The sequence below is a fragment of the Podarcis melisellensis genome (assembly GCF_964234715.1).
Source record: "Podarcis melisellensis genome assembly, chromosome: 6".
Lineage (NCBI taxonomy): Eukaryota > Metazoa > Chordata > Lepidosauria > Squamata > Lacertidae > Podarcis > Podarcis melisellensis.
In genome coordinates, this window is record NC_138538.1 from 57055408 (window position 1) to 57079720 (window position 24313).

Below are 24313 nucleotides of genomic sequence, written 5' to 3' on the forward strand. Positions count from 1 at the left end.
AGGGAATTTCATCAGCGCAAGCAGTTTCTGAGCTCTGGGCCTAAAATACCAGATTAAAACTGCAAAGTGGAAAGAAAGGAGGGCCTTTTTCTGCCTCCCTACTTCCTGCTACTGTCTGAATGTGTAGCACACAGGCGCTTGCATGGTGTACTTGAATATATCCAGTATTCTGAATTTGCAAAAATGGTGTATCCTCAAGTTGTGGAGAAAGGAGTGTTCATCACTGCTCAGTGCTTACACCTACACAGGTAAGCCACCTGAAGCTTAGTTTGTTTCAGTTACGTAATGGGTGGTGGAGGAGTATGTGGATTGAGTTCAGTTTGATTCTGATGTATCCAGGTGTGTTGGATTTATTATCTGTAATTGGCTTTATTACAAATTATCTGTAATCTGCTCTGTGACGGTTTTTTGGCAAAAGGTGGGATTGGAACACCCAGAGTTCAAAACTTCCATTGTTCTAGGCACATTTTGTGACAGGGAATTTCATCAGTGCGAGCAGGTTCTGAGCTCCGGGAGCAGTGCTGCGCCTAAGATTTCAGACTAAAACTGCAGAGTGGAAGGAAAGGAGGACCTTTTTCTGCCTCCGCACTTCCAGCTAATCTCTGAAGGCTGGAGAAGAGACCCTCCTAAGAATATTAGAGGAGTGGGCAGGGGAAGGACGAAACCACATGAAAATTTTTAGCTGCAGTTCATTCATTTTCAGCTTAGTGTTCTTGTTTTTTTTTTAAAGCGCACCTATACATTCCACTGTTGCGCCCATAACATAGGTTTAAGGTGCCATTTAGCTCCTAGCTTTCATATCTGTTTCTAACACTGCTCTGGAATGCATGGAGTTGATGGGTTCCAGGCAGCAGGAGTGGTGGATGAGAAGTTACTGAAGTCATCATTATCGTAAGGTCTTTGAATCTGAGTGATGCTATGAAATGGTTTGTGACTTTATGAGCACGCCTCTGCAGTGACCATTGTGCCATTTATCATTGTGATTTCATATGGAACAGGACTGAAAGGCATTGAAAGTTTGTTGCAAAGCTCTTAACATAGATCACCTCCCTCTCTCCCTTATGAAAGGCACTACTGTACTGTGTCTCGCTTGCATTGGTCTGTATACTTTTTAATTGCAAGCTTTGCCTTATTATCACGTTGGTGCAGTGTGCATCCCTGTGTGGGAAGTCAATTTGAGCGAATGTTGTCCTTACCTTTCCACCAAACATGGTAGCTGGTGCCATGCAAGTTCTGAGGGTATGGTTTCAGAGCTTCAGAGAAATGGAAACAGTTCTTGTTTTATACTGGCTGCCTCTGCTGTGATAATTCATAAGTCTTTCTCAAGCGTCCTCATAAATCTCTAAACTTCCCCATTTGCTTGAGACCAACGAGAGGCAATGTTTTTGATATTTGAATCCAAGATGGTCTGAAAAATGAGGAAATTACACACTTTGAACAGGTGGTCCATTGTCACTATTTACAGTAGTAGGAAGGCCATTAGATGAAAAGCATTTGTCCAATTTGGGGGTGACAGCATTCGCTGAAATAGTGGTGACCACTTCTACCTCTTGATCACTGCTGTGCTCATCCATAACAACCCAAAGATGTCCTCCATTGGCGAGGTCACAGAAATCAGCACTGACTCGACCAATGGTGATAGAGGACAAGGGGAAACATGCAGTGGCGTAGAGTGGAGTTTCTGTAAAGATGCTGCTTGGCACAGTGTGGAATATTTTATATGTTTATATTTTAATCCCAGGGAGGCAGAGCCCGAAACCAAAAGTGGGTGGGGCGACTCCTTTCCTCACACTTTCTTTCTGCTACCTCCCTCCCTCCACCCAGATCTTCAGCTGATTGCATACAGAGGGCTTTTGAAATTAGGGCCACATAAAATTTGGCTAAAGGCCTCATGTGGCCCTAGGGCTGCTGCAGTTTGCCCACTCCTGTCCTAGTGGTTGCATCTGTGCCATGGAAACAGAGCATTCACAAGTTGGAGATTTGTCAGTTCAACGAAGACTCTTCTTGAGGTTGCTTATTTACACTATTCTCCTTTTATGAAATAAGTTTTGCAAGGGTAGTCTGTGGCCGCTTCCCTTCCTCTAAACTGATACATATGAGGCATTTGATCCCTGGGGGTGGGGAAACCCCTCCTATAAATTCAAGTTAGTTGGAGCTGGGTGAAAGGAAGGAGGGAGGAAAAAGTGCTGCATTTGTGTCCCCGTTCAATTCATCACTGCAAGGGCCTGAGATAATGCCTGTCACACAAAACTTCCCAAAATAGAGCTCTTTGCTGCAGAGAAGGTTGCAGGGAGGGAAGGTACAGTATATGAGTTTCAGGAGGCAGAGTCCTTTAGATCTATTAAAAAAGCTGTAAGAATTATTGCTGAGTAGAACGCTTGATTATGCAACATGAAGCCTTCTCTCTGGCTTGTCATATAGTAAGTGACCGAGAATATGGTCCTGGTTTAACACTTTTGAGGGCAGTTCTGCCTTCCCCATCCCTTTGATGGCTGACTGTGTGTATTAGGATGACACACAACACATTGCAGGGGAAGGGCCCTAGCTCAGAGGCAGAGCTTTTGCACTGCATGCAGAAGGTCCCAGGTTCACTCTGGAGAGCTACTGGCAGTCAGTGTTGACAGTACTGAGTTTGATGGACCACTTGTCTGATTTGCCAGCCTGGGCTGGGGGAGAGAACTGTTGCTGGTGGGGTGGGGGGAGGGTTTGCTGTGGTGGAGGACCCAACTTAATAGTGGTGGGTAGGAGATGCTGTTGAAAGCATGTACTGTACACTATTTTATGACATTTTTGTTGGCGTAATAAAGATATTGCCCTGGTATGGACTTTTTCTTATGGACCAACATAGTTACTTTTAATATCATTGTGTTTATCCTTTCCAAAGTTTCTTATAATATGGAATCTTGGGCATTAATATTATGTACTATTATGTGCTTATTCTTACATTCTAGTAATGGGAGTTGTTTCTTCCAGCCTTTTGCCAACTAATCTTTCAGCAGAAGTTAACTTATTCCCTACGGATTGTTTGTGTTTAGATAGTATCCCACCCATCCAATCTACCAAGTGAAATAACTTTGGGATTGGTTTATATCTTATTCTCTTTAAAATTTTATATTACATTAATAACTTTAACCCCAAAATTTCTTATTTATTTTCAGTCCCATCAAAGATGCTTGGAACCTGCAGTGTAGGGCCAAATGATGGGATTACCAGCCTCATATAAGCAACATGATTAAGTTTAATTAACACATGAAGAGGTTAATACCATAGAGTAAGCAGTCCTGCCAGGCTTAGCTATGTCCACTTCCCCTCACCTTGGGAGGCAACCAAGCCTTTGTTCTCCCCCAGTCTACCTGAGAGCCTCATAGTGTGAAGAGGTTTGAGCTGGTTGCTCCAGCGCAGCCACATGGCTTTCACCAGCCATTCTTGAGTTCCTATATGCCAATACAGTGGTACCTCAGGTTAAGTACTTAATTCGTTCCGGAGGTCCATTCTTAATCTGAAACTGTTCTTAACCTGAAGCACCACTTTAGCTAATGGGGCTTCCTGCTGCCACCACGCCTCTGGAGCACGATTTCTGTTCTCATCCTGAAGCAAAGTTCTTAAGCCAAGTCTGTAACCTGAAGTTTCTGTAACCTGAGGTACCACTGTACTTTAGGAACTTTCACTACTTCATAACTAAGCCAAGTTCTAACTGCCCCTGTGCAACTTTCTGAAGCAATCGAACCCGGAGAGTTTGTTAGTGAACCATTTTTAAACTTACCAAAGACGTGTGGTCTTTTAGTATGGTAGGGAAAGAGGGAAACTTTGGAAAGAAACTTTTCCAGGGGCATTTGGGAACTCCCATCACCCCAGACCAATGTCTGGTCTGGCTGGGGCTGACAGGAGTAGGAGCCGAGCACCTCCTTATCCTTCTGGCAGCTGCCCTTTTTCCTTTCCTCTTCATGTCTGATTGATGCGAGGCACTCGCCAGAAACAGGCGTTATCACCACCGCCATCCGCCTGACTGGCAGAAAACACGTCCAGGTGTACTTCGGGGGAAGTTCTCCCTTTGTCCTCCGGAGGGCGCTGCTGCTAAACCCAAGTTCCTCGCGGGAGCTGCGTTTGCAAGGCGGCATTCTTTCGCCAGCCGAGCTGCTGCGCGCGCGGCGCTTTCTCTTTCTGCCCCTCGGGATAGTCGCCTTTTTGCACGGCTGCGCTGTCTGCCTTTGAAGTGCATGGGGGAAACCCGCGAAGCTGCCGCCGAGCGAAGTAAGTATGGCAGGGCCGAGGCTGCAAGGGGACAAAGCGCGACGAGGAGTTGCACGCGTACTTCGCAAGCTCGATCTCTTGCTGAAGCACGCTTGGATTGCGCGGGGCGTTGCAGGCGATGCTACGCTGTCTTGCTACGTTGCACCAGCCGCTTCGGTAGTTGCGCCTTGCCCTTGGCTCGAATCGTTTAAAAGTTAGCCGTCGTTGACGCTGCAACCAGTAAGGGATTCAGAATGGTCTGCAAGTCTCCCAGATCAGTGGCAACTCTGGCAATTTATTTTATTTTATTTTTGCAAGCACGATTATTTTGCTCGAAGCCTCATTCGTTTGTGTGTGTGTTTTTTGTTTTGCATGTTTGCTTCCAGCCGGTACTCGCGGAGATGATAATAGCATTAACAGAGCTTTTTCATCCTGTATCTTAAAAGCCCAGTGCATTTTCTTTGTAAGAGTTGAGTACAGCTGGGGCGGGTGAGAAGGGGGGGGGGGAGATACAGAACCCATTTCCATCTAGGCTTGATGGGTGCTTTCGCATCGCGCTTCTTCGCCTCCCTGCTGTATTTCTGCGGTTGCTAATAGCGTTGGATGGACGCAGAAAGCAGAAAGATTGGCGGGGGAAGATGCCATCATCACACTTGCGTTTTCTGAGTGGGACGGAGGAGCCAAGAATCTCGCGTCCTTAGATTTTGTTTAGTAAAGAGTGCGATCCTCGAGCCTGGTGGAGCCAGTTTAGACCCATATTTGTATAAACCCAGTTTAATCTGTTTGCTGATGAATCATAAAGCTTAGCGGAGCCTCTCGACCACATTCTGCACAACTTGTTCTGTGCACTTACCCTGCAACAACTATTAAGCTTGTTGGATCGACCAGATCTCTTCTTCCTTCCCTGCCATGCACACAGTGACTTTAGATCTATTCCTGCAAGACATTTCCCATTAAGAATAGTCCACACTTGTAACAGAAAGCATCTCACAGAGCTGTAATTAGTAAAATATAGAGCTAGGGTTCCCAAACGTGTAGCACACAGGTGCTTGCATGGTGTACTTGAATATATCCAATATTCTGAACTTGCATAAATGGTGTATCCTCAGTAGTGGAGAAAGGAGGGTTCATCACTGCTCAGTGCTTATACCTACACAGGTAAGCCACCTGAAGCTTAGTTTGTTTCAGGTACCTAATGGGTGGTGGGGGAGCATGCAGATTGAGTTCAGTTTGATTCTGATGTATCCAGGTATGTTGGATTCATTATCTGTAATTGGCTTTGTGTGATCTGCTCTGTGACGGTTTTATGGCAAAAGGTGGGATTGGAACACCCAGTGTTCAAAACTCCCATTGTTCTAGGCACATTTTGTGACAGGGAATTTCATCAGTGCGAGCAGGTTCTGAGCTCCGGGAGCAGTGCTGCGCCTAAGATTTCAGACTAAAACTGCAGAGTGGAAGGAAAGGAGGACCTTTTCCTGCCTCCCCACTCCAGCTACTCTCTGAAGGCTGGAGAAGAGACCGTCCTAAGAGTATTAGAGGAGTGGGCAGGGGAAGAACGAAACCACATGAAAAATTTTAGCTGCAGTTCATTCATTTTCAGCTTTGTATTCTTGTTATAAAAAAGTGTGCCTAGCCATTCCATTGTTGCACCCATAACCTAGGTTTAAGGTGCCATTTAGCTCCTAGCTTTCATATCTCTGTTTCTAACACTGGCGAGACCTCAAATAAAGAATTGTGCATGCTAATATTTTGTTTCCCCTGCTGGGATGGTGTTATCTGAGGGGATAACCCTACATATTAAGGATCCTGTAGCTGTTTATAGAAGCCATACACTAGAAGAGGGCAGTATCTCAGTGGTAGAGCCTTGCTTTACAGGCAGAATTTTCCAGGTTCAGTTTTTGGTTTGGGGAAACCCAGCCAGATGGGCGGGGTATAAATGATTTCTTCTTCTTCTTCTTCTTCTTCTTCTTCTTCTTCTTCTTCTTCTTCTTCATCATCATCTCCAAGTAGGTATGGGGAAAACTCCTGAGTGAAATTCTGGGAGGTGCTGCCAGTCCGTGTCAGTAACATTGAGCTAAATGGAACTCATAGCCTGATTCTTTTTAAGGTAGCTCCTATATTTTACACAATATGTTAGCCCCAGCATGCCCTCCGCCTCCACTTTCCACCTCTCCCAAAGCAAAGGTTTTTCTTCTTCCTTGAGATCAAGAAAAGAATGTGGCAATGTGTTGCTTCTGACGGGGCAATACGTAGAACAGGCAGATGACAAAACCCATCCAAAAATGCCTCCACAGGAGTGGCATTTCAAGTAATTGTCAGCTGATGAAAAGTGATAACTAATAATGCAGGCATAGGCAAACTCGGCCCTCCAGATGATTTGGGACTACAACTCCCATGATCCGTAGCTAACAGGACCAGTGATCAGGGATGATGGGAATTGTAGTCCCAAAACATCTGGAGGGCCGAGTTTGCCTATGCCTGTAATAACGATTATGGAAGCCTGAGTGCAACCCAGGCGCGCTCAATATGTTCTCCTGGGACCCCCTGCCCTTGAAAACTTTTTAAGTTTACTTCCATCAAGAATTTGCGGCAGGAGGGGAGTCTTAGTAGGTGTAAAAAGTACTGCCTGGTGGCAGAAAAGTTTTCTTTCCTCAAAGGCATCAGCCTCAGGGGCATAGCCAGCTGCTCCAGCCTCCAGAGCGACGGGGGTGGGGCAAGCAACTCACAGGGGCGCTGCAGCAATCCGCCTAGGGAGTCTGCCAGGCGGACACAAGCCCTACGCTGCCATTTTGGGCAGCGCGGGGCCCTGAGCCACTGTGTCACTCCCAGGAGATATGTGTGGCTCAGGCGCACTGCAGGCCAGGCCCCGCAGTAAGTGCCGCCCCCCTTGGTGTGCCATTTTGTCACTCAGGGATGACACCTAGGGCGGACTGCGCCCCCTGCACCCCCCTTCCTATGCCCCCGATCAGCCCAAATCGTTATGTATCTGAATGCTGATTTAGAAGCCGCCAGTGTTCCCCTCTCAATAACCTTGGCCTTGGTGGGCCCTTGCCAGTACTGGGTGGGGAACGAGGCAATAATGGGCAGAGGCTAGTTTATCTTACACACACACACATCCTACTTGGCCAAGCGAAAGGTCCAGTCCCAGTTCAGGGACACATTCCTGCCAGTCCAGGAGACTCAAGGGTGGTGTAAAGGCCTGGGCAGAAAGGGTGTGGCTGGGGAGGGTGCATGGTTTGGGAGAGTCCCAAGAATCAGATAGAGAAGCTTAGAGGGCTGTCTCCCACCCACCCCTGAGCCTGAGGCCCCACACTCTGCAACTTAAGTCTTGCTTGTGAGTGTCTTGCTATGCTCTGTGTTCTTTAGTAAGTGTGTTTGGAATGGAAGCCTGGCAGCGGCAGCCTTATTCAGAAGTAAGACCCATTGAGTTCAATGGCAGTTACTCCCAGCTTAAGTGGGTTTAGGATTGCAGCCTTACTAGCTAGTCTATTGACATATAAGTGAAGACCTGTGGACCCCTGCACTTCATTCCTGCCATTAAGCAGCCCCTTTCAAGGATGCTCTTACCACCCCCACCCCCACCCCAGTTTTTCAGTATTCTCCCTTTCCATATCTTTTCAAAGCTTTGAACTTTCTCAGCCTTTGTATTTATGTATTTTAGTAAATGTATACCCTTCCTGTTCATCTGGTGCTGCCTAAGACAGCTAACAAAACACATGGATATGAGTATGTGTGTGGATAGCTCTCTCTGTGTGTGTGAAACCAAGATAAAATACAAATAAATTAAAAAATGCAGGTCTCCTATGAGGGTAAGGAATAGCTGAAACAAGACTGTAAAGGTGCAGTTCTAAATACATGTAACTTAGCAACTAAGCCCTGGATTGAGTAGAACTGACCTGTGAAGTAAGTGTAGGATCGCGCTGATAAGTTTTGGGATTTGATCTCGCTGCCATTGGTGTGAGGAGGGATCCACTACAATTCCCCTCCTCCTTTTCTGGAAGCGTGGGCTGAGGATGCTGAAAATGTCACTGCTGCAGCTTTTATGCAAGGGGGAAGAGAGGACTTTTCCCCTTATGAAACTGTCAATCTCCCTTATTATTTTGTAAGCGATAAAAATTGCGTTAAGCTGTTAGCCTCCCCCACAAAAATCATCCTAGAAGGCTGAACTGGAAAGTGTTCGCTGTGTTGCCTCAGATGCAAAACAAATGGCAAGCTGGTCTTCAGCTGACTCGTAGAAAAACTCTCCGATTCTAACTTCTCATACCTGACTGAGTCACCATCCTTCCTGTCCACAAAGATGGATTCCTCTCATGACTCTTTGTGGTTTCTTAATCAATATTTTCACCCTCCTTATACCAGTTCAGACTGTCCACCAAGCCTACTGTCCACTGTAACTGGCAAACGCTCTCTGGGATCTTGGGCAGAGATCTTTCCCCATTACTACCACCTGATTTTGTTGTTTTTGGAGGGTTGAACTTGGGACCTGCTGGCATGCAAAGTGTTAGCAGTAACCAACAGGCTGTGTCCACAACACTATACCTTTAAAACACAGTCAAAGAACATCATTCTTTACCTCAAAGAATTATGGGCACTGTAGTTTACCCCTCAAAGAGTTACGATTCCCAGGAATTCTTTACAAACTACAGGGACCTGTATTCTTTGAGAGAAAGAATGGGCATTTATTATAATTATCATCACAATCCCTCCACATTTATTTATGTAGTGTTTAAAGGCTTGGGTTCTATGGCTTTTCCTCCAGTCTGTAAATGATATAATATATTGCTGTGTGCCACCCCAATCTCCAAGCGGTGCGAGATTTGAGGGGTTCCATGCGCTCGCCCAGGGTTTGTGTTTCCTTTTGGGAACGGGGCACTGTGGAGACGGCAGTGTCTTGATGATATATGGTTTGTTCACACATATATGCAACCTGAGCCTGCGATGGAGGGGCTCACAGCATCAATGTCCCCAAAGGGTCTTGTTCTCCCATAGCCACAGCCGTGGATTCTAGCAAAAATCAGCCATGGTGCTCTCTCGCTCTCTCTCTGCTTTTCCAGCCTGCCACTTTTTCTTCTAGGCCACATCACAGCAAACTCTGCCCTCAAACCCCAGCTTTGTCCTTCTAACTATCCGAGAGCTGGAGAAGAAGCCCCCCCCCCCATTTTACATCTGGCACAGAGCCCTTTCCTTTGCTCTCTTAATGGCCAGTTACCTCATCAGGAAGCTAGCCTCCCTTGATTAGCTGGCTAGGATTACAAGTGTCTGGCACCCACAAACTCATAACAATATGATCTGTTTTTGCCCTCTTTGTTTGGTGGAGAGGGGCCTGAAGGGGGAAAGCATTGACTGAAGCATCTTAGTTAATAAAATGGTTGAGTCGCATCTCTTGGCTTTGATCCTGGTGGCCACAGAGGCATCCCACAAAATGTGTGGTATGCAAGGAGCCTGATCCTGTAATTCAATTTATTGTGAGCAGACTGTCTCTGTGAGGTTAATTACTTGGTGTTGTTAAGACAGGCAGCGTACCACGGCTTAAGCCCCGTATAATCCTTCAAGTGGATTTAAGAAGGATTGACTCACCCACATTTTGTAGACCCAGCAGGTAGGTAGATATTCCTTTGAAACTGTTGTTGGCGATTGTCACGGCCACCCAGGACTGGTCCCAGCTCACAAGAGACCTCACTCCGTTGCAGCTTATTTACAGGAAAAGTTTATTGAAGATTTCTGCTTCTCATACAGTTCAGCATTGTGGCCGTACGTCTGCCACGTTAGACCGCTGAAGTCCCCTCTGACTCCTCCCCTCTTCCGCACCAACTTAATAGCCTGGCTCTAGACCACCTCTTCCTCTCCTTTCTTTTCCGCAGGGTCTTCCTGCCCCCCTGGGTTCCCTCTCTCCGTGACTCGCCTGAGGCTGAATCCTCTGCCGCCTCTTCCCCCCTCTTTCTGGCTTTAGGGCCGGGCTCCTCCCCTGAGCTCTCTCCACTTCCGCGCGCCTCTACGTTTGAACTTGGCGCGCGTACGTTGCTGCTGACCTTTCTTTCGACCGCTACACCACCCCCTGCTCTGCTCTCCACCCTTTCCGGCTGAACACCCTGCTCCAACCCCCTCTCTCTGTTCTCTCCTAATCCTGCTCCCTCCGAGAGGCTGACGACTCCACCCCCTTTACTCCGTTCCGGCTGAGACGTCTCTTGCTTCCTCTGTCTTCCACTGGGCTCCTCTCCGCTTCTCCCTTCTCCTCCCCTTTGCTTGATTAAGGTAACCCCCTTTTGAGAATCCTCTGACTCGCTGCTCAGACTCGTGGATTCCCTCAGAATTCCGTCATCTTCTTCCTCATCCTTCTGCCCCTCCTCCCACTCGCTCTCCGTCTCCTCTTCTCTCCCAGAAACCCTGACATCCATCCCCCCCTCGAAGCCCCCCCTTCCCCCCTCCCGCTCGCCGGGGACCGGTTGTGGAAACTGCGGCTCTTCGGGGGTAGGCTCAGGATACAGGCCGTCTACGTCAATGTTCTCTGCTGGCAGTTCTGTGTAAGCGTATTCGAAGTCGGGTTCTTCCCCCAAATGCTTCTCAGTCTCTGCTTCCATCGCTACTTCCTCCGGTGCTGCCCGCCAAGGACCTATCAGCCACCTCTTACGCCATTCCTCCTCTGGCTGCTCCTCCCACCAATAAGGGGTTTCCGTGTCCACCCCCGAGCACGATCCCCTGGGCGGGCTTGATTCTGGTGTTCTTTCCTCGGGGGAAGAGAAACCCCTGAACGTGCTATCTGACAATGTGGGTGTGAAAAGCCAGTCATCAAAGTACTCAGCTGGCATGGGTCTATGTGGGAAAAGTGCATGGAACTCTTCTTTCAAAAGGGGTTCGTCTAACTCGTAGCCTGGCACCCAACTATTAGCAGCGGCTGGTGTGCCCTCCCTGGCGAGAAAATATTCAACTCCCTCCTCCCCCCATCTCGAGTCCAGTATCTCTGTGACCTCGTTAAGAGGTCCTGGTCTTGGCGATTCCCCCCTCTCAGGCGCCCTCCTACGTGGCTCTGGGGGTGCTCCTGACTCTTGAAACCTGTGTGGGGTTTTGTAGGGAGTGAGCACCGACCTATGAAAGACCGGGTGCACCCTGGAACCTTCCGGAAGGGCTAGACGAAAAGCCACCGGATTGATCTTAGCCTCAACTTGATATGGCCCTAGCTGCCTGTGTCCTAACTTCTTCTTGGCCAATGACCTGGCCGGCATCGCGTGGGCTGCTAACCACACCCAGTCCCCAACCTGGATGTCCTCTCCCGCCCTCCTGTGCTTATCGGCCTGCACCTTATACGCCTGTTTTGCCAGCTCCAAATGTCTCCGCAGCTCCTCGTGCACCTCTTGCAACTCCGCTGCAAACTGGTCGGCATCTTGAGGCCCCCCCCCTCCTGGTGCCGCAAATCTCGGGAAGGTTCTGGGATGACGGCCATTGTTCGCGAAGAAAGGCGTCACCCCGGTGGAAGCGTGTTTCGTGTTGTTGTAGGCGAATTCAGCCATCGGCAGATAGTCCACCCACGCCGCAGGTCGCTGGTTGGCGTAGCACCGCAGGTACTGCTGCATGATCGCGTTGACCCTCTCCGCTTGACCGTTGGTTTGTGGATGCCTCGCCGATGTCAGGTTGATTTTGACGTGCAAGATGCCCAGAAGCTTTCGCCAGAAAGTGGAAACAAACTGGCGCCCCCTGTCGGACAAGACGGACTGCGGAAGTCCATGCACTCTGAAGACGTGATCGATGAAGAGCTTTGCGGTCTGTTCTGCCGTCGCCACCTTGGCACAAGGGATGAAGTGCGCCATCTTGGTGAACAAGTCCACCACCACTAACACCGCCGTCTTACCTCTGGAGCTGGGCAGGTCTGTAACAAAGTCCAACGCTACCCTCTCCCATGGTTGCTGCGGTGTCTCCAGCGGTTCTAGCAATCCCGCCTGCTTCTGGTGCACCGGTTTGGACCTCTGGCAGATATCACACCTGGCGACGTAGTCCGCCACCTCTCCTCTCATCTGGGGCCACCAAAAGTCTCTAGCCACCAACTCCATCGTCTTCTCTTTGCCGAAATGGCCTGCACTAGGGGCGTCATGCAACTGTTGCAGAACCTTGGCTCGAAGATCGTCGGTGGGCACGTAAAGGGCACCCTTACGAGTCAAAAGTCCATCTTGTAATTGAAACTCATCGGTGTATCGCGACCCTCCGCGTAGCTCCTCCATCTTAGACTGTGCAAACTGATCCCTTTGCAACGCGCGTCGCACCGCGTCCAGGTCGACTGCGATGGTAGCGCACGTCCACGCCTGCGGTGCGAAAATGTGCTTTGCTGCGATTGGAGCTGCTTCCTCCAAGTATTGCGGCTTTCGGGACAGCGCGTCTGCAATAACATTGGAGTCTCCTGGGATGTATTCTATTTTGAAGTCGAAATCCGCAAAGAACTCCGCCCAGCGCATGTGTCGCTGGGTCTGCAACTTAGCCGTCCGCCAATACTCTAAGTTCTTGTGATCCGTGCGGACCTGCACCGTGTGCTTGGCTCCTATCAAGAAGTGTCGCCACGCTTTGAAAGCTGCATGAATGGCCAACAACTCCCTGTCCCATATGGTATAATTGCGCTCCGCCTTGCTGAGCTTCCGGGAGTAGAACGCACCCGGTCGCCAGTTGCCTTGCGAATCCTCTTGCAAAAGAACGGCCCCAACCGCTCTATCTGACGCATCGGTCTCTACCCGCATGGGTCTGCCGGGATTCACGTGGAGCAGCTGCTCTTCGGAGGCGAAAAGACCTTTAAGCGTCCGGAAGGACCGCTCCGCTTGTTCGGTCCAGACGAACTTCTTCTTCTTGGAACTGAGGGTGTCAGTGATCGCCGCCGTCGCGTTCGCAAAACCTTTAATAAACTTGCGGTAAAAATTGGCAAAGCCGATGAACCTCTGGACCTCTTTCCGATTTCGAGGGCTTTTCCAGTCCAACAGCGCTTGAACCTTAGCCCTGTCCATGGCCAGTCCCTCGTCGGACAACTTGTAGCCAAGGAAATCAACCTCTCTGACATCAAACTGGCACTTTTCCAACTTGGCGTACAGCCTGTGTTCCTTCAGCCTCTGCAGGACCTCCCTCACGTCCTTATCGTGATCCTCCGGCGATTCCGAGAAAATCAGGATATCGTCGAGAAAGCAGACACACTTCTTGTAGAGGAGACCTGCTAGCACGTGGTGCATAAATGCTTGAAAAACGTGGCTGCCATTTTGGAGGCCGAAAGGCATGACTCTGTATTCGTATGTGCCCAGAGGGGTGAACATGGCGGTCTTCCACTCATCCCCTTTCCGGATGCGGATGAGATTGTAAGCTCCACGTAGGTCCAGCTTGGTGAAAATCTTGCCCCTCCTGACGGTCGCTAAAAGGTCGTCAATCTTGGGCATGGGGAAAGCTTTGGGCTTAGTCAAGCTGTTGATGAACCTGTAATCCACTATAAGCCTTTTTTGGGGCGTGTCCTTCTTCTTCACAAAGAAAACAGGGCTGCCTCCCGCTGCTTTAGATTCCTGGATGAAACCTCGCTTGAGGTTATGGTCTATGAACTCCCGAAGCTCTTGCATTTCGTCCTCCGACATGGAGTACAGCTTGGCAGCAGGCAATTGCGCCCCTGGCACTAAATCAATCGCGCAGTCGTAAGGTCTATGAGGCGGCAACTTGTCAGCTTCCTTCTCACAGAAAACCTCCAAGAAGTCCTGGTACTTGTGAGGCACTGTTTGCACCATACCCAGATGCAATGGCTGCTCAGCTTCTCCTCCCTGATCGGTCTGAAAGCAATGCTGAGCACAATACGATGAACAAAAGTTGATCTGCCTCTGGTACCACGCAACCGCGGGACTGTGCCTCTCCAGCCAACTCATGCCTAACACGATGGGTGTGTCCGATAAGTGGGTGACATTGAAACTAATAAGCTCTCGATGGTTGCCAATCTGCATCATCATGGGAGGGGTTTGCTGCACCACTTGCCCCCCCAGCAACTTCCTGCCGTCCACCGTGACCACGTTCAGAGGCGTCGTTGCAGGCAGGAGCGCCATGTTGTGCTGCTTAACGAACTGCAGTCCCATGAAGTCGGCGTTGCTTCCCGAATCGATCGTTATTGGAACCTCGAGGAGTCTCCCATCAGGCAACTGGAGTGTTGCTGTGAGCAGAACTGCCGGTTTGGGAGGCAAAGGGTCCACGCTCTGCAGTGATGCTGGGGGCTTGTCTACAGATCCGCCTGGCTGAGCCCCAGTAGCTCTGCTTCCAGCCAGGCACTGTCGTTTCCCTGAAGCTGCTCCCCTGGTTGCACCTCTGCTGTTACAGTTGCCAGCGCCGCAGTGTGCTTCTGGAGCCTCTGGGGGCACTCTTTCGCCATGTGGTGCGCACTGTCACAGATGTAACACTTCCTGGTTCCTCTAGGAGGCTGCGCTTTGGCTGCACCAGGGACAGGGCTCTGGGATGGCTTCTGAGCCCTAGCACCACCAATCTCCATTGGCTCCTCTCTGTCCTTCCCCATTGGCGAGGGGTGCGCACGGCTGAAGTCCCTGTGCACAAAAGGGAGAGTCTTTGCTTGCGCACGCGCTTGGGGCCCGTCCTCCTCGTGCCACGGACGCCCCTCATGTCGAATTCCAAGAGCTAAAGCCCGTTGCACCACGTCTTCTAGGGTCTGGGGTCTGTCCCCCCTAGCGATCTCATCCTTGATGGGGGGGCTCAATCCCTCCCAAAAAAGATCTCTGACCGGTTTACTGTCCTTTGGCCAATCTAAGGCGGTGAGCAATGCAAAAAATTTAGAGTGGTATTGGCGCACAGTCGCTTTCCCCTGCCTCAGCCCGTGCATTTGACGGCGCGCAATGTCCACATCCACAGAGGATTGAAAACAAGAATCCATCGCTTTGATGAACGCAGTTGAATCGCGACGGGCCGGTCCATCTTCGCGCCACAAATTGCGTAGCCAAGCCCTGGCCTCCCCATGCAGGTGCGAAACAATGAACCCCACTCTCTCCTCCTCATCTTTAAAATCGTGACGGAGTAAGTGCAGTGCATATACAACGTCCGCTCTGAAATTGGGATAGTCTTGCAAGTTGCCATTAAAATGCGGAACTAGGGCACCCCCCCTTCGTCCAAGCGCAATGCCCTCCGCTCTGGATCCTGGGGCCCCCGCCTTGTCCGCGCGCTCCCACCTTGCCTGCAAATCCTGGCACGTCTTCTCCAAGTCGTCATTCTTCTTCTGCGAAGCAATGACTGCCGATGTGAGAGCGGTAACCTGATCCCGCAGTGCAACCAGCTGCTCCTCAGCGCTCATGGCTGCTCCCGTTCGTGAGCTTCGCAAAAAAAAATTTTTGCTTTCAGAGAGGGGACTTACTGTCACGGCCACCCAGGACTGGTCCCAGCTCACAAGAGACCTCACTCCGTTGCAGCTTATTTACAGGAAAAGTTTATTGAAGATTTCTGCTTCTCATACAGTTCAGCATTGTGGCCGTACGTCTGCCACGTTAGACCGCTGAAGTCCCCTCTGACTCCTCCCCTCTTCCGCACCAACTTAATAGCCTGGCTCTAGACCACCTCTTCCTCTCCTTTCTTTTCCGCAGGGTCTTCCTGCCCCCCTGGGTTCCCTCTCTCCGTGACTCGCCTGAGGCTGAATCCTCTGCCGCCTCTTCCCCCCTCTTTCTGGCTTTAGGGCCGGGCTCCTCCCCTGAGCTCTCTCCACTTCCGCGCGCCTCTACGTTTGAACTTGGCGCGCGTACGTTGCTGCTGACCTTTCTTTCGACCGCTACACCACCCCCTGCTCTGCTCTCCACCCTTTCCGGCTGAACACCCTGCTCCAACCCCCTCTCTCTGTTCTCTCCTAATCCTGCTCCCTCCGAGAGGCTGACGACTCCACCCCCTTTACTCCGTTCCGGCTGAGACGTCTCTTGCTTCCTCTGTCTTCCACTGGGCTCCTCTCCGCTTCTCCCTTCTCCTCCCCTTTGCTTGATTAAGGTAACCCCCTTTTGAGAATCCTCTGACTCGCTGCTCAGACTCGTGGATTCCCTCAGAATTCCGTCATCTTCTTCCTCATCCTTCTGCCCCTCCTCCCACTCGCTCTCCGTCTCCTCTTCTCTCCCAGAAACCCTGACAGCGATGAAGCTAGATCTTGGATCGAGCAACAAAGGTAGCTCACATTTTAGCATCTCTTTTATATTTGCAGCATATCTGAATATTATTAATTCAGTTACTTACCAAAAGGGACCAGGGTGGGTTGCAGCAATTTTAAAATATTGGGATGAATTCAGCATTGTGCTTTGTCGAACATTCTGTCAGTGCAAACTTTTCAACTTGCCAGACAGAACAGCCCCCCTCTCCTCTTTGCTGTGCTGTTTTCAGGGTTCTCCTGACCCTTCCCCAAGCTGTTTCTGGGGGAGCAGGGGGGAAGCCCAGTTGCACAAGTATAGTACCTTCTACATTTGGGACTTGTTGATCATAGGACTATTCCATTCTAGGGGTTGGATTCGAATCTATTGCCTGTCTTCCAAAGAACCTTTGAATATCAGACAATCTTACCACCTTATTATTATTTCTGCTATACCCCTTTTTGGCTGTTCAGGTTTTTGAAAAGCAGGAGCACACAAGGCAATGTCTTCTGGGACTGCTTGTCTTCTGTTGTCTCATGCCACCATTTCCCACAGGGGCACATACTAATATAATTGTTGGTGCTGCGGGAGATTCTTTCTTAGACTTGGGAGGTGTATTTCCAGGACCTTAGAGAGTGCAACAGACAATGCATCAGTTCTGCTGACCTTGCAAGGTACAAACCTGACGGTCCCTGACAGTAATCCCCATCTCCCCTCTCAATTTCTTTCTGACATAAAGTACGGAAACCTTACTGCAGGGATAGGCAACCTGTGGCTCTCCAGAATTCAGACGTTGTTGAACTCCAAATCCCATTGGCCCCAGCCAGCATGACCAAATGGTCAGGGATGGTAGGAATTGTAACCCATCAACACTTGGAGGGCCACCAGACTCCCTGGCCCACACCAAGGATCCAAAATTTAGAGCATCTTTAGAACATCTTAGTAAAAATTAGCCAGGTTCAGAGTAGAGAGAAAGACCTGAACAGGCTTGCTAAGGGAGTCTGGAGGTAACGTCTGCAGCAGCCCAGATACCAGTCCCCAGATCCAGCTTTTTAGGTACCAGCGATGGCTAGGCATTTTTGTTTTTGCACTCCTGACAAAGACCATTGACTTGGCCATGTCATATGGGACAGAATCAGCTCCAGAGGAGTCCCATGTTTATGTGATTCAAGAATCGTTGAGCTGTGCCAGGGATGCATTCCCCAAAGCTGAAAGAGGCACTAGATTAATACACTTCAGATTCATCCAATCTGTCTGCAGCTTTAATAAATCTGATTTCATCACATCTCTTCATTAAATATGAATAAGATCATCCAGGATTTCTTTCACTGCCTCGTAATTCAGTTTCCCAATTAGCTTGCCCAGCTCATGTGAAAAGTGCAGTTTCCACTCATCCTGAAGATGACAAATTAATCCCAGTTTCTAGGTTTCTTCCTCTGCATCAGATCTGAGATTGCATATTTCAGAACAAACACAGGGCTATTCACTCCTAGAGATTTATCAAAACAATTCCCTCCCCTTTCTCTCTTCATAGGTTGCTGTTAACCTTCAGACTGGGCCACGCTTTGAAATACTGCAATCTTTTGTGCATTGTCTAATTGTTGCAGGTGTTAGAAAATTATAATGAAAAAAATTAATATCCAAACAAATCTTTAAGGCTCCCCGCAGCAATACAATTTGTACGCCTTTTAAGATAATTGCTAAATCACTTAGTCCTCGGAATACGTTTTTCTCCCATTTCATCTTGCACTTTCCCTTCACTCGAAACCTTGCATATTATGATTAACACCTGATTCATACAAAGCATATTCATTTTTGCATGGTTATCGACTCAACTGTGCAATTACAGTGATTATTACACCATAGATCTAGGGGTACATCCTGTGCAGCCTCCTCTCCAAAACCTAGATAGCATGAGTGGCATCAATAATTATGGAATTATGAAGACCTGGGAGTTATGGCTCTCGTATCATAAATAGACGACAAGTAGTCAGTTGCCATTATGTGTGAATCTGCTGGTAACGGCAGTGGCCTTCAGCTCATGCATAAGAAGAACCTGCTGAATCAGGTTCTTCTTATGCATGAGCTGGTCCATCTAATGCAGTGTTTCCCAACCTTGGGCTCCAGCTGTTTTTGGACTACAACTCCTATCATCCCTCGCTAGCAAGACCAGTGGTCAAGGATGATGGGAATTGTAGTCCAAAAACAGCTGGAGGCCCAAGGTTGGGGAACACTGATCTAATGATCCATCGAAGTCCAGGATCATGTTCTCACAGTTGCCAATCAGATACCTGTGGGAAGCCCACAAACAAGACAGGAGCACATCTGCCTCCTTGCAATTCCCAGCAACTGGCATGCAGAGGCAACCTGCCTGGGACGGTGCAGGTAAAACACAGCCAGCATGACTAGTAGCAATTGATAGGCTTGTCCTCCAATCCTTTTGTAAAGGCATCCAAGATGGTGCCTGTCACTGCCTCCCATGGGAGTCAGTAGATTAGGGTTTTTTCATACTCGTCCAGTCTGTTCCACACAATGAATTTTAGTAGTGGACTGCAAAACTCTTTAGGATTTCTAACACACCCTTTATCAAGTAAAAAGAAAATAAAATCCCAGGGCCAGGTACATAGAAACTAATAAAATATATTCACAGATGAAAATTCAGCAGGGCAGCTAAAACAGTGAGTCAGGACTATAGGCACATGCAATTTAAGCACCACTCTAAGTAATAAATGCCTGGGCAAGCTCAGTGGTAATCTAGGATTGGAACCTGGTTGGGGTCGCTTCCAGATGACCTGTTTACTGAGCATTCCTCCTGACTTGTTTGCACTAAGTTTCCAGGGAGGTTAGATGGCATTGAACATTTGTTCTGATTTGTTTGTGGGGAGGTTATACCATGTGGCATCAAACAGTTGTTATCCCATACTTTCTAGAGCATTTTCCTGTCACTTTCCTTATCACAAAAAGTCCAATATTGGGGGCAGTGGGTTTCTTGAACAAGATGGCCAAATCAGCTTTCATTGGGCCACCCGAATTTGCCAGTATGTGATTGAAAACAGTGCTAGTCTGGAAATGCCCAAAGTCAGATATTGGCTGATGTTCACACAGAAGGATCAGTCATTGTTATTATTTATTATTTATTACATTTCTATAGAACCCTTCATTTGAGCATTGCGAGGCAGTTTACAATATAAAAACGCAAGAATACACAACATAGTAACAAGCAAAATGGTTTGCTTTAACCGTGGTCTGTTTGACAGAAGGGACGGCAGCAGCACGTTTAATGAAAAGTGGTGACAAAAACTGCTACCTGCAATAATTAACAGGCCATTACGTTGCTTCTTGTGTGTTGGAAGGACAGCATTCCTCTTGTCCTCAGTTCATGCTTTGTATTTTTTATTTCCCCCCTATTCTTTTCCCACTGTGATGGTTTCTCTTCTCCCCTTCCCTTTTTTTCACCCCCAGCATGAATCAGGACATCAGACCTATTTCCTGGTGAAACTTTAGATGACCTGTATCTGCAGCCTCTGTTTTTAAAATGGCAAGTGCTACTTTGCGCCATGGAGTGACCATCACTGGAGCTATCCTGCTGGTGACGGGGACTCTCTGTTTTGCTTGGTGGAGTGATGGTGAGATGGGAGCCGCCCCATCTAGCAGTGAGCCAAAGATCATGCCTGATGGAGAGGTCGGACCAGTGGCAAGCTCTTCTTCCTCATCTAATGCACTGCTCAGGTCCATAAGCTTCTTCTGCTGTGGAATTGGTGGTCTCCTCCTCCTTTTTGGCCTTCTGTGGTCAGCCAATGCAGGGATAATTTCGCGCCGCTATCAGTACCATTTTTCAAGGGACCTTCATTACTCCACCGTGGAGCCTCTTGAGAAACAGACCTGCAGGTCAGCACGATCTTTGCGCCCAAACTTGATGGGGGTAGATTGATGCTCAGCTAAAACTAGGATACAATGCCTGTGATATACAAAGATAAAATATTGCTTTTTGGTATCATTTTTTCCATTTGCTGCTTTTCCATTTGCTAGCATTTTCCCTGGCTAGCACTGTTTGAAGGTGAACTCTGCGATCTCAGTATATTGTTGCTTCCCACACATAAACCCTTTACCCCTTGGAAAAGAAAAGGGAAGTCAAATGATCAAAGGTTATGTGAAAGTTTCACCTGTATGCAAGCCATGTTTGCTTAGCAAAGCACAATGGAAAAAGTAATCGCTGCGGCCTGGTGATGATCAGTGGCCCATGAAATGCACATTAACCAGTGGGAATGTGGTCAAGTTTGACACTTGATATTCTAAATATTGTGAAAGGGCACAAGTCTCCGTAATTTACGGGTACTGCTAAAGTGCTGGAAGCATCTGATGCAGGGACAAATTCTTCACTTAAATTGATGTTGTATGCATTTATTAGTATTTTTTGCACTTCCTGTCTGTGTAATTCTAATATACCCACAGAAGGTACATTCGACTAAAGAAAATTCTCTTGTGCTTTCTCTATACCCAGTGCTTTTTTCCTTAAAAAATGTTTAGGGGTACTTTCATTTTTCCAACTCTCATTTTCCTACTCAATGAGGCCAAAGTTAGATTCACAAAATGTCTAGGGGTATGCATCCCCCCAGAAAAAAGCACTGTCTGTACCTATTCATGTGGGTTTTCCCACAAGAGGCAGCGATGGCCAACAACTTGGATGCCTTTAAAAGAGGGTTAGGCAAATTTGTGGTGGATGCAGCTGTCTGTCACCGCTAACCCTGATGCCTGTGTCTCATCTCCACTGTCGGAGGCAATAGGCTTCTGAACACCAGTAGCTGGGAACTGCAGGAAGGCAGACTGCTCTGGTGCTCAGGCTCTGCTTCTGGATTTCCCACCAAGCATCTGCTGAGAACTGGATGGGCCATTGGCCTGATCCAGCAGGCTCTTCTTATGTTCTTATATAGTGCACAAGAGACCCACAGTGCAATCCTGTATATACCCACTAAGAAATAAGGTCAATAAGACGCATATCCCAGGTAAGTGTGCATAGAATTGCACCTGCATTTACACGTCATGTGTGACATTGTCCTTGAGGAACACATGAAAGAGGGTGGTGGGTTTTTCTTCTTCTTCTCTCTCTTTACATTCGACATTGAGACTTCAAGAGTAATAACTACAATGGAGTAATAATAACTAACTGTGGAGTGGAAAGATTACTAATTGTGCTAAAATTATTAATCTTGCTTGCATGTGCCCTTGCAAACCTTATTTTGCATCGAGATACCTCTTTTTAAAAATAATGATTAATTGTTTTTTTATTTTGCCTTGGTTTGTTTCAGCACCTGGGATCCAAGCAGTATTCCCTCTTATGAAGAAGCCTTGAATTGTCAGCCTGCTGAAAACGTCCCAAACAGCACACAGCCCAACAGCCTGAAGGAGAGCGGGCCCCCCTTGTATCAAGTGGTGGACGAAAATGACACATGGCATGCCGGCCGTAGGCGCAGTTCCTCTGATAGCGTTTTGTTCCGGAATATTCTGCCGAGGCTGGAGTCAGCATCGTGGGACGACTCGAGCGTCGCCTGCGACACTCCGCCTCCTAGCTATGAGAGTGTTCGCTCGTGCGACGGATGATCTTGGGATCGGGTTCACCTGTCTTGGGAATCTCTAGATTACTTTTGAGCTGACACCTGCCTTTTTCTTAAATTAGTTATTTGTGGCAAGCTGGAGTGGAAAAGCTAAATAGCTATTAAAAATACGAACAACTGTTTTGTCTTTTCGTAGGGGTCCCCGCCGAATTGTCGGAGGTCAGTCTCGACATTGCTTTTTTTAGTGTGCGACTAATGTGAATACAATGCTTCATGTGCCGAGAATGATGCTTCAGAAGCACATACTAAGTGCATAGAAAATTCAAACTTCCGCTAAATGAAAGAACTGCTTTCATAGGTTACAGGCCTTTAAGGACAGTACACAGCGAATTTGGGTAACCAGGCTGTGGATATATGACATTTTGAAAATGTTCTGAAATGCTCTTAATAAAATTACTATCAATTCTGAATTGTTTTATATGCATAGCGGGGGTATAGGCAAACATGTTTGAGTTTTGAACACCAAAGTGCATGCAATGAAACTTCCTCTTCCTCTCCTGTGGCCTCCAGCTTCTTTAAATCACCTCCAGAGGGTTGGGAACCTTGTGAAGCAGATTTCTTTTGGGGAGGGTTCGGGGGAAGGAGAAAGAAAGGAAATGGAAGTCCCATGGCATTGGTACAACTCTGCTGGATTACAACCCCATGTATTGTGGCAGAGAAAGGTTTCTTTCAGTGCTGGAAGGTTTCCTAAGTAGCCCCTAGAAGCCATTCTTTGATTATATTTGGCCAAACGTTACTCTTAATGAGGTCATACTTAATGGGGACAAAATTCAGTTTCAAGCCAGCATCCCAGTCTTGAATATAAATACAGTGGTACCTTCAGGTTACATACGCTTCAGGTTACACACTCTGCTAACCCAGAAATAGTGCTTCAGGTTAAGAACTTTGCTTCAGGATGAGAACAGAAATTGTGCTCCGGCGGCACGGCAGCAGCAGGAGACCCCATTAGCTAAAGTGGTGCTTCAGGTTAAGAACAGTTTCAGCTTAAGTACCGACCTCCAGAACGAATTAAGTACTTAACCCGAGGTACCACTGTACTATCTATCAAGACCACATTATATTTCATAATTATGATGAGTGAATAGTCATCAGTAGGTCTGGGCTCCGGAATGTTTCTGGGGGTGCTTTGCAAATGTTGCTGATGAGTTACTGAGAGAGTTTTTGTGAGCTGGGATGGAGAGGGTGGTGGTGTTGGTTTCAGTGGTTTTTATGGATATAGCTCTCCATGCAGGCAAGCAAGAGGCATTATCGTAGTTCAGAGACACCTCATCCAGGCAAAAGCAGGAGGATGTAGAGCAAGCCCAGTGAGAGGCATAGCCTGAGAAGAGGGCATGACTGGGGAAAGTCTCAAGGGCCGGCTAGAGGGGCCTTGGAGAGCTGCATTTAGCCCCTAGGCTGAGATTGCCCATCTCTGCCTGAGGACATACAAGTCTTAAGTAGGTCCAGGGAAGGTGTGGGAGGGAAGACAATCCCCAATTCGTATTAGGATGGTTACTCATAAGTTACCAAAGATAATATGCTTCTTCTGCTGCCGAGGAAGAATCCCATGTCATCTGAAACAAGGGGGGAAGGAAGAGGGCAGCAGGACTGCCTTCCCTGGAAGTAACACGATTTAGTGGAACCACTGCGTGCATCTATATTTGGATTCTGTGAGGATCTAACAGATGAGAATGAACAGTTTATTTTCCTAGGTTTTTTATGTTTAAAAAAGTAATTGTTACGGGGGAGTATTAGGACTGAGTCACATGTTTATTTTGAGGTGATAGAAGTCTTCAAGCAATGACTTTACTGCTTCATTTTCACATGGGAAGTTATTTGTCTCAAATATTGCCCACATGAAAATCTCCAGCTAACTACGTAAAAGGAAACCGTTTAGAAATAACATTTTCTCTGATGACACGGTAACTGGTGATTCTCACACAGGAGAAATTTCAATTTCATGTGAAGATGAGGTGGTCAAAATCTCACAAGCGGGGGTTTTATCCATACCCAAACCAATTCCTTGACTCTTATAATTGGTAAGGATAAGTTTTTTCTTCTCCTCTTAGCCTGCCTTATCTCTCTTCAACTCATTTCCACCTATTACTCTCCTTTTTATTCCCCCCCCCCAAAGTATTAACAGTAGTCTGTTTACCCTTAAGCTACAAAAGACCTCTGGACGTTTTCCAGTACTCTGTGCAAATATCTATTTCCTATTAATCTCCTTATTTCATAAAATGTTTAATGACATTTATTTAGTTAGTGTATGGACAAAGGATACGCCAAGGCTTCTGTGTTTTTACCAGTTGCAAAACAGGCAGGAATTCAACAGGTAAATATTTCTCAATTGCATCTCCATGCTGGCAAAAGAGGTTACTGTTGAATTTTTGCCTT

The 24313-nt window shown here is 47.8% G+C and overlaps 1 protein-coding gene across 5 annotated transcripts; it reads left to right on the forward strand.

Annotated features, from left to right (window-relative positions):
* The first annotated feature begins 229 nt into the window (after positions 1 to 229).
* TMEM61 (transmembrane protein 61) lies at positions 230 to 22350 on the forward strand. 5 transcript variants are annotated; one of them, XM_081915321.1, is made up of 3 exons: positions 230 to 248; positions 19791 to 20216; positions 21635 to 22350. In XM_081915321.1, exons 2-3 carry the CDS (start codon positions 19864 to 19866, stop codon positions 21924 to 21926), a joined length of 645 nt encoding a protein of 214 aa, XP_081771447.1. In that variant the 5' UTR covers positions 230 to 248; positions 19791 to 19863; the 3' UTR covers positions 21927 to 22350. The 5 variants fall into 5 exon arrangements, with proteins under 5 accessions (XP_081771447.1, XP_081771443.1, XP_081771446.1 ...); XM_081915317.1 differs by lacking the exon at positions 230 to 248 and adding an exon at positions 4098 to 4251; XM_081915320.1 differs by lacking the exon at positions 230 to 248 and adding an exon at positions 4309 to 4407.
* Positions 22351 to 24313: the final 1963 nt, after the last annotated feature.